We start from the raw sequence: 17113 nt of genomic DNA, 5'->3' as shown, positions 1-17113 counted from the left end.
AAGGCCCAAGTATAGATATATGTTTCATTGTGATTTATTCAAATGAAACACAAGGGTATTGTTTCTACCACGAATTTTTGAGAACATAATGTTTGTTTGCTCGAAATGATGTCCTTTTGGAGATTCGTTTCCAAAATGAAAAGTGGGAGAAAATAGACCTCGAAAGTATTCGAGGCGAACAACAAACATAAAACGGACAATCTGGAGGCTTTTCGAAGTTCTTTAGAAAATCCGAACACATATTCTTTAAGGACTTTAGAAGTGGCTTTTAAAGAATAGACATCTCTTAGAAGACTTTACAAGTGCTTCAAGGAGAACAGAATATTCAAAGGACTTTTAAGTGGCTATTGATATTCTATTGTTTGATGTTCTATACCCAAGTAGGCATAGAGTTCAAGTCACTGAAACTATGAGATTCTTCTATTAGATAGTGAAGAAACATGGAGTTCAGGTCACTGAAGCTATGCAATTCTTCTATTAGATGGCAAAGAAACCTACAACTTGCAGTTAAACTATTAATGAGTTTGTGACCTGTAAGAAAGCTATGACGAAACCCAGATTCCCTAAAATGGTTAGAGGCCATATATAGACTCAAATGTTTTAAATGGCTAGAGGCCATAAAACATACTCAATGTTTTGATGACAAAATTAAAATTTTGTTGATTTGCAAGAATAGTTTCACACCTATTGGTTGCAAGTTTGTTTTAAGGATAAAAACCAACAAACATGAAATTGTGTTCACACACAAAGCTAGATTAGTTGCTAAAGGTTACAAGCAAATTCACGATGTGGATTGTGTTGAAACCTCATGCAAAATCGTAATGCTTAAGTCTATAATTCAAGCAATGATTGCATATTGGTATATATGGCAATTGGATGACAAAACATCTTCCTCAGTCAAATGTTGGAAGAAACTATGTACATGGTATGTCATAGGATTTGTGGATCCAAATAAATGCTAGTTTATAAAATCTAAGTACAGATTTAAGCAAGCAATTGGGAATTAGAACTATATTTTAGTGATTCTTATATATATATGTTTCATAAAATGTACATGATTCTTATAGATATATAAGAAGTTTAGTGGGAGTACATAAAACTTAATTGGTCCTATGTGTATCACACACATATCTCTCTATTGTGAAATAACATTCAAATGCTAATGACTTAGATTTGAAATTATTCATCAATGATGGACCAAGGCGAAACTTAGTACATACTGGGTATTAAGATCTATTTACAAAGATCTTATATTAATGTTTTAGATTAAGTAATGGCATTTACTAAATCAAACACGAAAGACTCCATTGGAGATATTCGACCCATATGAATAAATCTAAGTAAAGGATGTTTGAACTATGTTTAAGAATTTACTAAGTTAAACATCAAAGAGTCTAAATGAGATTCTTAACCTATATTATATGTCAAAGAATTTAGCTGGATTTAGTATCTACTGAAACTAGATGACCTAAACTTACATGAATAGAATTCAATTGGGAATTATTCAGCAAAAGAATTTATCATGTATGATATAATATGAGGATCGCCAAAAACGTATCTTATGACTTTACGCATGACGAACATATACCAATCTCTATTGATCTAAGTGAAGATCAACTAGATTGAGATCAAGAATACTTATGGTACTTGAAAAGGTACATAGGAATAGTTCTTGATTCAAGGAAATAAAGATATGCTAAATATTGATGCTACACGCATAAACACTGGCAAAGGATCAAGCAAGACCCTTTGGAGTTAACCATTGATAAGGACTAGCTATAGAGCATCGTGTTTTGAAATGGCAACATGGATTGAAGACCATGAGTTGTTGCGTGGGAAATTAAAATAATAATTTCTATGTTCTAAGATATAGTTGGAGAGTCTTCCACATATCTGTGAACTGCTTGGATAAGTAGATCCAAACAAAGCATCACTAGCAACCTATACAGTTGAAGTAAAAGTAATTATTGCCTAAGAAGCAATAAAATAGAGTTGTTTATATAAGTTCTTCATTGAACTTGGCTGGATCACATGTCTGCTGACTTGATGGTTCTTCATTGCAAAATGCGTAGAACCACTGTTTAAGTAAGAAAGACTAAATAACATAATAAACAAACTCAAAAGATCTTATCATCCTATCTCGAAAAACATTCGATGAAAGGGATATTAAGATTAGCAAAGCATGATAACTAAACCTATGCAACAAGTGAGAAGCAACACTCACATTGTAGCACTGGAAATCAAGCATAGCTTTGAATTCCATGAAATGTTTTAAAGATGGGTTAGAGGCCCATGGTTGTAAAACGTTGGGGTTGAACATTTATCATATATGAAATGTATTTTTCATATTCCATTTAATCTTGGTTTAGTATTAAATGATGAGTCCCTTCAATTTTACGATATATTCAAGATAGACTGTCAGGACCAGTCCTGTGACTAAGAAATGTCTATCAAGTGAACTTGAATGTCAAAAGTTGAAAATGGTCCCTGGTCGGAGTTTTCTATAAAATTGGACGAATAGAAAACGTTAGACGACTAGAATGCAAGATAACTAGTAGTTCTGTTTCTTGAACTATGTGGACATGGCAATGTCATAATCATTTGCATAGATACTTACTTTGGGAAGACTAGTATCGGACAAGACCTATGAAACTTTACTGTAAGAGATGAAAATCTGTCATAAGTAAATTTCATTAAAATTATTAGACACTAAATCCTCAATACCTGAGTGATTTGAGATTACTTGTTTTGAGAACTGGTTGCTTTGACGTTGACCAACCGTCGCACCGTAAAAGGAGGCTATAAAGGCAACACTCAGGTAATCACCTATCAAACGAAGTCTAATCTCAAGATCGCAAGATTGGGATTGTCCTCCCATAAATCGGGATGAGATGCTTAAAAGTTGTACAAGGCCACTCGGAGAGCTAGAAACTGTGAAATGCATGGCCGTGCTCGGTAGAATCATAGGCTATGATTATCTGTTTATTTGATCAGTTGAACTCTGAAACCGAGGAACACCTCTGGACATAATAAGGATGACATAATAAGGAATTAGGAAATGCACACTTGTCCCTAAGGACAAGTCGGAGACTGAAGGAAATAATGCCCTTGGTCCAAGTATGCATTCTATGTTAAGTCTAATAAGTGCGGTTCAGTATTAATTAACAAGTTAATAATTCAGTGAGATCAAGTGAGCTGAATGCCTAGCTAGAGGCCGCTTCAGTTTAAGTGGAATTAATGATATTAATCCACAGCTTACTCTTGACTGAACCCGTAGGGTTACACAAATAGTACGTAAACGGATCAAGTATTTAATGGCATTAAATACTCCATCTATGGATATTCGGAATCCACGGATCTTGGTTTCAGTGGGTGCTGAGATCGTCACAGGCAAGAAATGAATGCTCCGAAAACGATGATATTGCCGGAAACGGAAATATGGATCGTATCGGAAATATAAATATTATCCAAGTCGTAGATGTTGCCGGAAACGGAAACATGGTACGTATCGGAAAATATTATCGAAAATGGAAATATTGCCGGAATCGGAAATATTGCCGGAAACGGAAATATTGTCAGAATCGGAAATATTATCGGAATCGGAAAATAATTCCGGAAACGGAAATATTAAATATTTGTTCGAAACGGAAATTAAATTCCGGAATCGGAAATATTAAATATTGTTCGTATCGGAAATGAATTCCGCAACCGGGAATTTAATCGGAAGCGTATCGTACGAATAAGCATCGGACGAGGCCTGCCGGACGAGGGCCCAGCACGAAGCCGGGCCATCGCCCAGCAAGCCAGCGCGCCACAACGCACCAGCCAAGGCTGCGCCAGGCCCACTGCAAGGCAGGCCCAGCGCGCGCCAAGGCTGTGGCAGCGTGTGGGCCTCGTGGCAATGGGCTGCGAGCTCGCGGGCTGCGCGCGCGCGCATGGCGCCCCTCGTGGGCTGCTGTGCGTGCGTGTGTGTGTTTGTGTGCTATACGAATCCTAAAGCTATCAGGTTTCGACATATGATTAAATTCCTAAACCTAAAAGGATGAATTAATTAAATAAAGAATTCTATTAAGATTCTAGTTTAATTAATTCGTATCCTAATAGGATTCCAGATCCTTTTCCATACCTCTATAAATAGGTGCCTAGGGTCATAATTTATAGATACAATTGAAGTATTCAAGTATTAAAAGTGATTTTTGAGAGCAAAAATTCAGTCACATAATTGCCTACAATAGCCGAAAATTCTAAGTACCTTAAGGGCGATCCTAGTTGGTCAAGCTTAAGGCGGATCCGGACGTGCTGTGGACTATCTACGGAGGGACGACACTTGGAGTCCTAAAGACTTGTTCTTGTTCGGTTCGGGCGCAGATAGGGAGGGCACGCAACAAAGTGTATGCATCTAAACTATGCTAAATGATTATGTGTAAATAATATGCTTTCCTGGCTTTATGGTTTTTCCGCATGATTTATGTTTTGTCATATGAATCATAACCTAACATGGCGATGGCCCGGCTTCGTGCTGGGCCTTCGTCCGGCAGGCCTCGTCCGATGCTAATTCGTACGATACGCTTCCGATTAAATTCCCGGTTCTGGAATTCATTTCCGATACGAACAATATTTAATATTTCCGATTCCGGAATTAATTTCCGTTTCGAACAAATATTTAATATTTCCGTTTCCGGAATTATTTTCCGATTCCGATAATATTTCCGATTCTAACAATATTTCCGTTTCCGGCAATATTTCCGATTCCGGCAATATTTCAATTTCCGATAATATTTTCCGATACGTACCATGTTTCCGTTTCCGGCAACATCTACGACCTGGATAATATTTATATTTCCGATACGATCCATATTTCCGTTTCCGGCAATATCATCGTTTCCGGAGTATTCACTTGCTTGTGACGATCTCAGCTCCCACTGAAACCAAGATCTGTCGATTCCGAATATCCATAGATAGAGTATTTAATGCCATTAAATACTTGATCCGTTTACGTACTATTTGTGTGACCCTACGGGTTCAGTCAAGAGTAAGCTGTGGATTAATATCATTAATTCCACTTGAACTAAAGCGGCCTCTAGCTAGGCATTCAGCTCACTTAATCTCACTGAATTATTAACTTGTTAATTAATACTGAACCGCATTTATTAGACTTATCATTGAATGCATACTTGGACCAAGGGCATTATTTCCTTCAAAGGGAAACCATGGTGGAAATAGGAACAATTTCCACAATAACAATGGAGATAAAAATCAGTCTGCAGGGAATGGAACGAGAGTCTATGAGTGTAGACGTTGCCATACTAATCAACCCAGGTCGAGACTGTAATGGAAACCAAGTTGTCTGTAGGTTTTGTGAGAAGCTAGGCCATAGAGAATTTGAGTGTTGGGCCAAGAATGGGAAACCCAACCAAGGTAACCAAGGCAACAACCGGAATAACCAAAACCGGAGTGGAGGAAGTGATGGTGGAAACAAAAGGGGTAACCAGAATGGTAACAATGGCAATAATGGCCATGGTAATGGAAAGCCCAGAGGGAACTATGAGCAAAATGGGAACCGAAATACCAATGGAAATGCCAATGGAAGTGGCTATAACAAGGGAGTTGCCCAAGGGAAGCTGAATGTGATCATTAGGAAGGAAGCCGAAAACTCGTATGACGTCATAGCTGGTACTTTTTCTATTAACTCCGTTTTAGTTAAAGTACTATTTGATTATGGTGCGACTTACTCGTTTATATCAAAGGGTATCTTAGAGAAGTTAGAACTGAAAGAACCTGAAGAAATAGAAGTACCCATAGTGATACCAACAGGTGAGATCGTGAAATTCACTAAGATCCATAGGAATTTACCTTTAACCATAGCCAAGACCATATTCTTGTCTAGCCTAATTGAGTTTGAGTTAGGAGATTTAGATGTGATTTTTGGAATGGACTGGTTGGCCATGTTTAAATCTAAGATTGACTGTGAGAAGCAGAAGATTCACTTGAAGTTTATTCTGGGAAAGGTGGTATCGTATCGCCGTTTTGGGAAGCCTAAGAATGTAGGAATCGTCACGGCAATGGAGCTCGTGAAACTAATACACAAAGGGAACCCTGTCTTCTTATGCAATGTGAGAGACCTAGACCATGTAATGAAAGAGCAACCAGGGGATATTGCAGTGGTGAGTGAATTCTTGGACGTGTTTCCGGAGGAGATCCCGGGAATGCCGCCTAGTCGACCAATCGATTTTACCATATATTTAGCACCCGGAACTGCACCTATCTCGAAAGCCCCATACCGAATGGCTCCAGCAGAAATGAGTGAGTTGAAAGGTCAACTTGAGGAATTGCTAGAGAAAGGTTATATTAGACCAAGTGCATCGCCTTGGGGAGCGCCAGTCTTGTTTGTGAAGAAGAATGACGGTAGTATGAGACTCTGTATAGACTACAAGGAGCTCAATAAGGTCACAATCAAGAATAAGTATCCTTTGCCTAGAATAGATGATCTATTTGACCAGTTGAAAGGAGCGGGAATGTTTTCAAAGATTGATTTGAGGTCAGGTTATCATCAGTTGAGAATCGCAGATCACGATATACCAAAGACTGCATTTAGGACTAGATACGGTCATTATGAGTTCACTGTTATGCCTTTTGGGTTAACCAATGCACCTGCAATCTTTATGGACTTAATGAACCGAGTGTTCCATGCATTCTTGGACAAGTTTGTAGTGGTTTTCATAGATGATATTCTGGTCTACTCTAAGAATGAGGAGGATCATGCGGAATACTTAAGGTCAGTGTTGAGTACCCTTAGAGACAATCAGTTGTATGCCAAATTCTCAAAGTGTGAATTCTAGCTAGAAAGAATTGCGTTCTTAGGACATTTTGTATCTAAAGAAGGAGTCGCAGTGGACCCTGCAAAGATAAAAGCTGTCAGTGAGTGGCCTACACCTAAGAGTGTCACCGATATTCGAAGTTTTCTTAGTTTAGCGGGTTATTATAGACGCTTTGTGCAAGACTTTTCTAGAATCGCCAAACCAATGACAACCTTGATGAAGAAAGAAGCGAAGTTTGAATGGAATGACCAGTGTGAGGAAGCGTTCCAAGCCTTAAAGACGCGATTGACAACCGCGCCAGTGTTAACTTTGCCAGATGAGAGCGGTACTTATGATGTGTATAGTGATGCCTCTAAGAATTGTTTAGGGTGTGTATTGATGCAGAATGGGAAAGTGATTGCGTATGCATCGAGACAGTTGAAGCCATATGAATCCAATTACCCCACCCATGATTTAGAGTTAGCAGCCATAGTGTGTGCATTGAAGATATGGAGACACTATCTGTATGGTGTGAAATGTAGGATATTTACGGATCATAAGAGCTTAAAGTACATTTTCACACAGAAGGACTTAAATATGCGCCAACGAAGGTGGTTGGAATTGATCAAGGACTATGATCTGGATATTCAGTACCATGAGGGAAAAGCCAATGTAGTTGCAGATGCCTTGAGTAGGAAATCAAGTCATGGTGTGAATGCGTTAGTAGTTGCTAACAAGCTGTGTAAGGACATGCAGCGAATGAATCTAGAAATAGTGAGTGGAGAATGCCTTGAGAGTATGATGAATGCCTTAACCATCCAGTCGTCAGTATTTGATGAAATCAGGGAGAATCAGGTCGGTGATGTTAAGCTAGAGCGGATCAAGGAAAACATTTTGCAAGGAAAGGAGGTTGATTTTAAGATCCACGAGGATGGAAGTTTGAGGTATAAAGGACGTTGGTGTGTACCTCAAAAGTGTAGCGAACTAAAGGAGAAGTTGATGAGAGAAGGTCACAATACACCATATTCTGTTCACCCGGGAGGTGACAAGCTGTATAAGGATCTGAAAAAGGTCTATTGGTGGCCAAGGATGAAAAACAAAGTGGCTGAATTCGTGGCAAGGTGTCTGACTTGTCAGAAGGTTAAAATTGAGCATAGGAGACCTCAGGGAAAGGTCCAACCTTTAGAAATTCCGAGTTGGAAGTGGGATTGTATCTCAATGGACTTTGTCACTTGTTTACCCAAGTCGAAAAGTGGAAATGACACCATTTGGGTAGTGGTCGATAGGTTGACTAAGTCAGCAGTGTTCATACCAATGAAAGAAACTTGGAAAATGGAACAACTTTCCAAAGCTTACATCAAACATGTAGTGAGATTACATGGAGTTCCTAAGGATATCGTATCAAATAGAGATTCTAGGTTCCTTTCGAATTTTTGGAAAAGTGTGCAGAAGAACTTTGGTACCACATTGAAAATGAGTACAGCGTTCCACCCAGCCACAGATGGACAAACCGAAAGAACTATTCAAACCTTAGAAGATATGCTAAGAGCTTGTGTGATTGATTTCCAAGGATGATGGGAAGATAGCCTAGATTTAATTGAGTTTTCATACAACAATAACTATCCTGCCAGTATTGGAATGGCACCATTCAAAGCCCTGTATGGACGAAAATGTAGAAGTCCACTATGTTTGAGTGACATTAGTGAAACCGTTGTACTAGGTCCCCAATTGATAGAGGACACTATGAATCGGGTTAGAACTATTCAATCCAAAATCCAAGCCTCGCAAGATCGCCAAAAGAGCTACGCAGATTTAAAGCGTAGGGATGAGGAGTTCCAAGTAGGTGACAAAGTGTTTTTAAAGGTTTCACCAATGAAAGGAGTGATGAGATTTGGAAAGAAGGGAAAGATTAGCCCAAAATATATAAGCCCATATGAAATCTTAGAACGGATAGGGAAGGTAGCATATAGACTAGCCTTGCCCATGGATTTGCATAGAGTGCATAATGTGTTTCATGTGTCCCAAATGAGGAAGTATGTCCCGGATAAGTCTCATGTACTGCAACCGGAGACCATAGAGTTAGACCAAATTTTGACCTTCGAGGACAGACCTGTCAAGATACTTGATAGTAAGGTGCGTAGTACTCGAACTAAGGATGTCAAGATCGTAAAAGTGTTGTGGTCTAACGAAGAGTCTGAGGAAGCTACCTGGGAAGCGGAGGAGGAAATGAGAACGAAAAATCCCGAGCTTTTTCCCGAGGTTAATTGAGTTACGGGGCCGTAACTCGTTTTCTTTGAGGGGGGTAGGGTGCGGTAGAATTTCGCGCTTTTTACCTTATTTACCCAATTTACCCTTAAGAATATGCTTGAATCGTTGCTTCCAGTGAAGTTTCACTGTTTATTGTCATGTTGAATTACCAAAAGAGTACAGCAACTAAAACGTTTTGCAAAGAAAACGCACTAAAGTCTCAAAATAGTCTCAAGTTTAGTTTTAAAATCGTGATTTCCGTGCCCAAGTTTCGGGACGAAACTTCTTTTAAGGAGGGTAGACTGTAATACCTCGTATTTTTCTATTATTATAAATATATTTTATTATATTTATAAAGCATTTCGTTGTATTTTTACAAAGTAATTTCATTTAATGAGAATTAAATGCACTTTTTATTTTTAATTAATTTAAATATTAATTATTTCGAAAACCGTATTTTATTAAATAAATTCAAGGAATTTATTTTGTCGGGAATTGTTGGGTCGTATTTCAAAAACGAATTTAATAAACTTAAAGCCCGGTCGTTTTGTTTTTAATTAAACCCAACAAAGCTTGCAAGAATTAAATTCAACTAAGCCCAAAAAGCAAGCCCAACCTTAAACCCTAATACCTAACCCATGAAGGGATGAGAACCTATAAGTACCCCTCCCCTTCATGAGATCCCCAACCTAAAATTTCTGAATTTTCTCTCCTCCCTCTCTCTTGTTCGTCTACCCTTGCTTCAGCTCCAAGGCACGAGTGCCTTGCTCGTGTCCTTGCGCTCGTGTGCCCAGCCGCGCCTCACGCGCACCGCACACCCCTTGCTCTCTCGCTCGCCACACCCCTCTCACTCGTCTTTGCCTTCGGCCCCAAGCAACGTGTTTCTTGGCTTGTGGCTTGCCCGCGTGCCATGCCCTGCCCCGCCTCGCAGCCGCGTGCTGTGCTCCTGCCTCGCAGCCCGCAACCCATCCTCGTGTTGTTGCTGCTGATGTTGCCCTCGCCGAGCACTCGCGTGCGTCCCTCTCGTCGCCCCTCGCCGCGCGCTGCACTTCTGCGGTGCGTGTGCGTGTGTTGTTGTGTTGTTGCGTTGATTGTTCGACGCACACGCACACAACACAATTAATTGTTGTGTGCGTGTGTGTTGTTGAATTGGGACAATCACATTATGTTTTCAAAAATATTAATTTTCAGTTTTAAATTGCTTTAATTATTGGATTGTTTAGATTAATTAAAACGGTTATGAACACCGTCTTGGGTTAGTATTGTGTTTTAATTAAAGAGATTGGTTTTGATGATTTAAATTATGATTTTCAGATTTTATATGTTATAAAGTGTGGATTTTTGAAGTCAAAACATGTTTTCGGATTAAACTATTGCTAGGGTTTTGGTTTCAAATTAATTAAGTAATTGATTTACATAATTTAATGACAATTTAAATTATTGGAATCAATCAAAATTTTCAGAATGTTTATTAGCTTTAAAAGGATGGTTTTTAAGAATTTTAAAGCTAAAAAGGTCAATGTTTTTATGCTAGTACTTGAGTTGACTATTTGAGACTATTAAATTACCAATTAATGAATGAATTTTAATTAAACTAAGGGTTTTAGTTTCTTAATTAGTTGCTGGAAATTAGTAAACATGGATAATAATTTAGTTCTCTTATTTGTTTTATAGCAGTTGATTTCTAGTGAGTCGTGATTCGCACAGTGGCCCCCGCGTAGTTAGGTATTCCAGGTACGTACAACACTAGGGTGACCACCCATCCCTTGAGGACTTTGTGAAGTGTTTTGAATGCGAATCATGTGAACTTATATGTTATTATGAATTCATGTTTGATGACTGGGAATGAATATGTTGTTATGAATTCATGTTTGATATTGAGAACGAGCATGTTAATTATTATTATTTAATCTATGTGAACGAGCATGTTATTAATTGAATTATGCTTTATAGATTCTGTTGAACTATCATGTTATGGACTTTTATAATCATTGAATTATGTCAAGCATGTTGTTCAAGTTGGTTTGCATGTATGAGTATTGCGCATGCAAGTTGTTAATATTATTATGCTATAGTACAGGATGTCTAGCATAATTATTGAGCCAGTCGGATATTGCCAGTGAGCAATATATATTCTACCAAGGGGTAGAATATGTTAGAGAATCTATGTGAATTCAATTAAGGACAATTCGTGCTAAGGGCACACCCCGCTTGTTAATAGGCAATGTCGGGTTATCTCAAATAGTGTTTTTCAGAAGGAACAACGGGAGTAATTTCACTTGAGTCTTGTTTGATCACAAGTCCTAAAGAAGTAAAATATTAAAGAGTCGTTGTTGAATTGTTTGATTGTTTAATTGTTTGTATGTTGTGTCTTGAGTAGAGTCTCGAGCCGCCTTGAACATAATATACTAATTAAAGTAAAGTGTAACCCAAAGAGCTTCAAAACTCTTGGAACGTATATACCTTGAGTATGAACAATGGGGGAGTCTTGCCGGAAAACTTGTACTCCTAGAATGATACAAGACGTTGTTTAATTCTCTTTTATGCCGTTGTGCATTGGAATTCCTGTCGGTATGGCCCGACTGTCGGTAGTTGCCCGACTTATTTTTGGTGTATGGTTTGCTCCCATCACCCTTTCTTTCCTTTTGAGGATACTTTACTTTACCCGTTCGAAGCTATTTTTTATTAAACTGTGAGTCAAGAGTCGTGTCTCGTGTCGAGTCTTGTCTCCATGTTTACTGGTTTATTTTATGGCTTTTTCATGTGGATTATTCAATTGTCGAGTGAAGCATGTTAGGATAGAATGTTATTCTAGCTTGTCCGTACTCAGCTTTCGCTGACTTCGTGCTTCATGTCTTCTGGTCGTGGCCTTTGCCCTAATGACCCTATGATAATCCATCAATTGCATTTGCGTTGTTGGGGAGTAGATTTCTAATAAAGCAGGTTTGTAGAGATAACTTGCGGGAGAAGTTATCATGGGATTCGAGTTGAGAGTTTTATGCTTCCGTAATTTTATAAACTCTATTTCTATTTATAGTCATGACTAATAATACTATTTTCAGTTAATGGATTTTCAAACGGTTTGTTTAGTTTGGGCCTCAATGGTTCCAACTTGTTTTAATTACCATTAACTATTTATTTAATATGTTTTGAAAGTTAGTTAATTCCGCTGCGTAATTCTGGTAAATAGCCTTAGCCGTTATCACGGTGGCGGTAATATCTTAGTAATTCCTGTGTTTTAAGTCGGAAAATGTTTTATAAAAAGCAAGGAATTATTAGGTTGTTACAGTTCATCCCGCTCAAGACGATAAGCACGAGCCGCGCCATCGGTGAACGGGGTGAAATTGAAGGTGGGGTCCACATCGGGACCCGAAGCGTCGGTATAGGGCGGCCAACCATATTCGGGCACAAGGGGGTAGTTGCCATGGGGTGGATCTCCTCGGGGGCATCCCAACCACCCATATATTCCCTAGGCTACCCGGTGAAATCCTCGGGCCACACACTAGGCCGATCCACCGGTGGGGGAGTGGGGTACAAAGGGTCACCAAGGTAGTCACTACCGCCCATCATAGTATAGTCATAGGGCGGAAAGGAGGGGGGAGTGACACCGGGTTGGGATGGACCCGTCCAATACGGGTAGGTGGGTGTACGCTCCTCATTCCAACTACGGATGGGGCTTGTTGGGGAGGGTGGTAAGGGTAGTTGACATAGGGGGCAAAGTCCACTTTGTCAACATGAAAGTCGTACACCCGCCTACCGTAGTGGGACGAGTCAAAATCGGGAAATGAATCCCCCGTGCGGCTCCCTTGAGGAGCAAGAGAAGCCAAGACACGTGCTTGGTCCTCTTGCCCTTGCAAGATAGCCGCAAGGGTGGATTGCAAACCCGTCATGTTAAAAGGAGAGGAGAGAGGTATGTTACATATATTTGGAGGAGAAGGACTAGGAGACCGAGGGGGAGTTTGAGTAGGCTCGGTAGTGGTACCGGTAGGCTCGGAAGTGGCGGCGGCGGCTGCGGCGGCCTTGACAAACTTTTGATGCCGCGGAAGCAAGTAGCGGACATTAGGGGACCATGAAGTGATGGGCGGGTGCGGAAGAAAGCACCAATCGTTCTTCCGCACAAGCCAAATCCATTGCGCCTAATTGGTGGTGTAGTGGAGCCAAGTGGCATTGAACATCGCCCGGATGTTTAAGAACTCACCACCGGCCACGGGAGGTAAAGTTGTCATCTCTTTGGCATGAGGGTTGTTCGGTAGAAGCCGAACAAGAAGAGTAAGCATGCCGCCAAGGAGGATGTCGGATTTATTCAAGTGGCTATACCGGACCTCGATGATCCGGTAAATGAGCAATTGCCCGAAATCAAGCACCCCTTGCTCCTCTTGTGTGGCCAACCATAAGCCACCAAGTTCCGTGCCCGACAAGGCACCGGTAGAACCCTTAGAGAAAAGGGCATAGATGAGGAGCCGGCTCATGATGTGGATGGCCAGATGATGGAATGAAGAAGACTTGGCCGAGGCGGAGAAGAAATCCCCGTCGTCTCCGGTGAGCTCCCTCCACCAACTATTTTCATCATAGTTGTTAGCACATTCGGACCTTGGGTTCGTGATGAAACCATGCTCCGGGTCGATGGAGAAGAGGGCATTAATTTGATTGTGGTTCAACTTGTATTGGCGACCGAAGACTTGGAAGCTCAATTCCACCGTATTATCACCATCCTCATCTTCTACAAGGTTCTTCCGAGCCGAGGAGAGGAACTCCAATGTCAACCTTTTATAGGTTGGGGCACTCATCTTTGCGAACTCTTCCCACCATAGGCCCTTGGTCAACTTGTCAACCTCGGCCTCGACCCCCAAACTACGAACACTCTCCCGATGGAAGAACTTGGTGGGCTTAATTGTCCTCTTGGAAAGGAGGTCGAAGAAGTCCCAAGACCTTTGCTCGGCGAACTCAATTCCGAAAGTTTCCATGTTCGGCGGTGTTGGTGCCATTGTTGCCTTCCTCTTTGATGAAGAGGTGGTCGCGGCCGCGGTTGCGGTGGGGTTCTTCTTTGAGCGTTTTGGTGCCATTGAGATGAGTGGATGCTAAGCAAAAATTTACAAAACAAAAAGAAACAAACCAAGACACACAAAGAAGGATAAACTAAGTTAGTTCACAATCTAGGACAAACGAACAACTACAAGAGCTAAGGTTAAACTATCGTCATCAATTCAACATCAATCTCTAAACATTACACCAACTCCTCAACATGCTTGAACTAACCACATTACTCCACACCAATAGCCACAATCAATCAACCAACACTTCCACAAACAAGTATAGTCAAATGAGCTCAAAATTCTCACAAAATCATCTCAAAAAGTCTAGAGCTTAAATGGAACAAGGAATTAAACATGCATAGCTCATCTAGACAATTAAAGATTAATCACAATACAAACATGCATCAACAAACACCCAAGAATCAATTATTCCGGAAAAATAAAAAACAATATGAACGTGGTGAAAATGGAACGAAATACAAGAATTAAGGGAAAGAAAACATCACCACAAGCAAAGGAAGTGGTCTACGATCGATCCCAAGTATCCTCAAGAGTTCCAATTCACCACACCCACACTTATGAACAATTTCACAAAACCCCTAGAAATTGGGGATTTTGCAAAAATCTGAAAATTTGGGGATTTTGGGGGTTGGCATGAATGAGATTGAGTGTATTTGATGAATGGGAAGTGGAATTTGTGAAGGGAAGTGATTGAAATTGATGAGGAGTAGTGGTAGTAAGTGAGAGAAGAGAAGGCAATGGAGAGGAAAGTCGAGCAAATGAAGGGAAAATGGGGGAGGGGCTCGCAATTTTTCAAATTAAAGACCTCAGAAACAGCTCCGCTAGGCTGTGCGATCGAACAGATTAAGCCATTCGGTCGCACAGAACTGTGCGATCGAACAGAAAGAGTCGTTCGGTCGCACAGACCTTGTGCGATCGAATAACTGAAACTGTGCGATCGTTTACCAAAAATTGGCAATTCTGTCTCAAAAACCTGGTTTGTGCGATCGAACGACAGAGCACGTTCGGTCGCACAAAACATGATTTTGCAAATGTATTACAAGCTTCTCCTTTAAATAGAAAATTAAACTAATTAATGGAAATTAATGCACAAAATCTAACAAAAACTAAAACTAGGAGTTAGACAACCGGGTTGCCTCCCGGGTAGCGCTCGTTTAACGTCATTAGCTTGACGAATCCCCCCAAAGCTCATGGGGGGACAAGAGAGGAAAAGAATACACGGGTTGCCTCCTAGTAGCGCTCGTTTAACGTCATTAGCTTGACGGACCCCCCCAAAAGTCAAGGGGGGTCAAACATAATTTTGGCCTCCTTGGGTCAACACTAGTCAACGAACCTTTCTTGGCCTCCTTGGGCACAAACAACTTACCCAAACCACCACTTATTGAGTGGGGACCAAACCAAGTCCTTTTAGGAATAGGATTGCCTTGCATGGACTTCTTGCTCATACACCTCTTACCACTAGATGCTAGAGTGAGGGACTTTACATCATCAAGATCCATCCCGAATGTGTCGGGAATGGTAATGACGTCATCATAGGGATCACCTTGCACAAAGGAGCTCTCGTGCACATCCTTCTTCACCTTCCTATCAATCTCAAAATCACACTCAAGAACACAAGGATTGTTAGAAGCAAAAAAGCACAAGAATGATTGTGCTCAACACAAGCAAGAGTGTCAACTTTCACACAACTTTTCATCTTAGAGCAACAATGTTCGTCAATTGCAAGCTTGAAACTAGCCTTGGCGTTTCCCGCTTTCAAGGTGATTAGTCCTCCTTGCACATCGATGAGAGCACCCGCGGTGGCCAAAAATGGCCTCCCCAAGATAATGGGGGTATGGGCATCCTCATCAATGTCCAAGACGACGAAATTCAAAAGGAAAGTAAGCTCGCCAACAACTAGGGGAACATCCTCAATCCTACCCAATGGCAACATAACCGATCGATCGGCTAGTTGCAATGACATAGCGGTAGGAGAGAGATCACCAAGCTTGAGCTTCTCATAAGTCTTAAATGGCAAGATGCTCACACTCGCCCCCAAATCACAAAGAGCATTATCAAATTTGAGCTTTTGAATGCTACAAGGGATAGAAAAACTCTCGGGATCATTGAGTTTTGGGGGAAAGGAGTGTTGAATGAGAGCGCTACAACTCTCCGTGAGTTGCACGGTCTCCTTTGCTTCACAACTTCTCTTGCCACTAAGAATATCTCTCATGAATCTAGAATAGTGAGGCATTTGTTTGAGTGCCTCGGTGAAAGATAAGGACAAATAAAGCTTGCTAATGGTTTCCCAGAAATTCTTTGAGGAGAGGGGGGAGGTGGAACTAGGAGAGGAGGAAGAGTAGTCCCCGTCGACTTAACACCATCATTCACACCATCGACATGAGACTCCTCTTCCGCAATATCACAGTCCGGAGACTCATTCCCCTTAGGATCCTCACCCCTAGAACAAGGTGCATCAACTAGCCTAGCATCATCATCTAGAGTCATCCCACTCCGAGTCACAACCAAGTACATTTGTTTAGGTGCTTGACCTTGGGGTTGGAGACTTGTGTGCACTTGTTGCTCTTTCATGGTGCTAGCTAGTTGAGCAATTTGGGTCTCAATCATCTTCAAGTGAGTGTTGGATTGCTTGAATCCATCCTCTAACTGGACATTCTTCTTGGCTTACGCCCCCACAAACGACTCCATGAGAGTCTCAAGATTAGACTTGAGAGGCGGGAGTGGTGGAGGTTGTAGACACCTACTTTTGTCCCCATTCCCGAAAGGGAAGGTTCGATGATGAGAACATAAATCTCCACTTGGCAACGCATCTCCTATAAAATAACGAATCTCAATCGCCCTTTTCATTTCACCCGAACCTGCTATTTATAGAAACCTGCTAAAAATAGTAACTACCGTAACAGGTAGTTACTAAAAGTGGCAAGACATAAAAGATAGAAACCTGTCAGAATTAGGTGTTGCACTCCGACATAAATCCTAAAAGAGATAGAATTTGCAAGAGGAATCCTATTCCTA

General features: G+C 40.8%; 1 protein-coding gene across 1 annotated transcript; it reads right to left on the bottom strand.

Moving 5' to 3' along the window:
- Nucleotides 1-15674: 15674 nt before the first annotated feature.
- Nucleotides 15675-16310, bottom strand: LOC130471710 (uncharacterized). The gene has a single exon (XM_056841979.1). It carries the CDS (start codon nucleotides 16308-16310, stop codon nucleotides 15675-15677), a length of 636 nt encoding a protein of 211 aa, XP_056697957.1.
- Between the last annotated feature and the right edge of the window lie 803 nt (nucleotides 16311-17113).

Source organism: Spinacia oleracea, chromosome 4 (assembly GCF_020520425.1).
Source record: "Spinacia oleracea cultivar Varoflay chromosome 4, BTI_SOV_V1, whole genome shotgun sequence".
Taxonomy (NCBI): domain Eukaryota; kingdom Viridiplantae; phylum Streptophyta; class Magnoliopsida; order Caryophyllales; family Amaranthaceae; genus Spinacia; species Spinacia oleracea.
This window is presented reverse-complemented; position numbering and strand designations above follow the sequence as displayed.

Coding starts and splice junctions, on each gene's coding strand:
- LOC130471710 (XM_056841979.1), bottom strand. CDS start 16,310: ATGAGAGATATTCTTAGTGGCAAGAGAAGTTGTGAAGCAAAGGAGACC.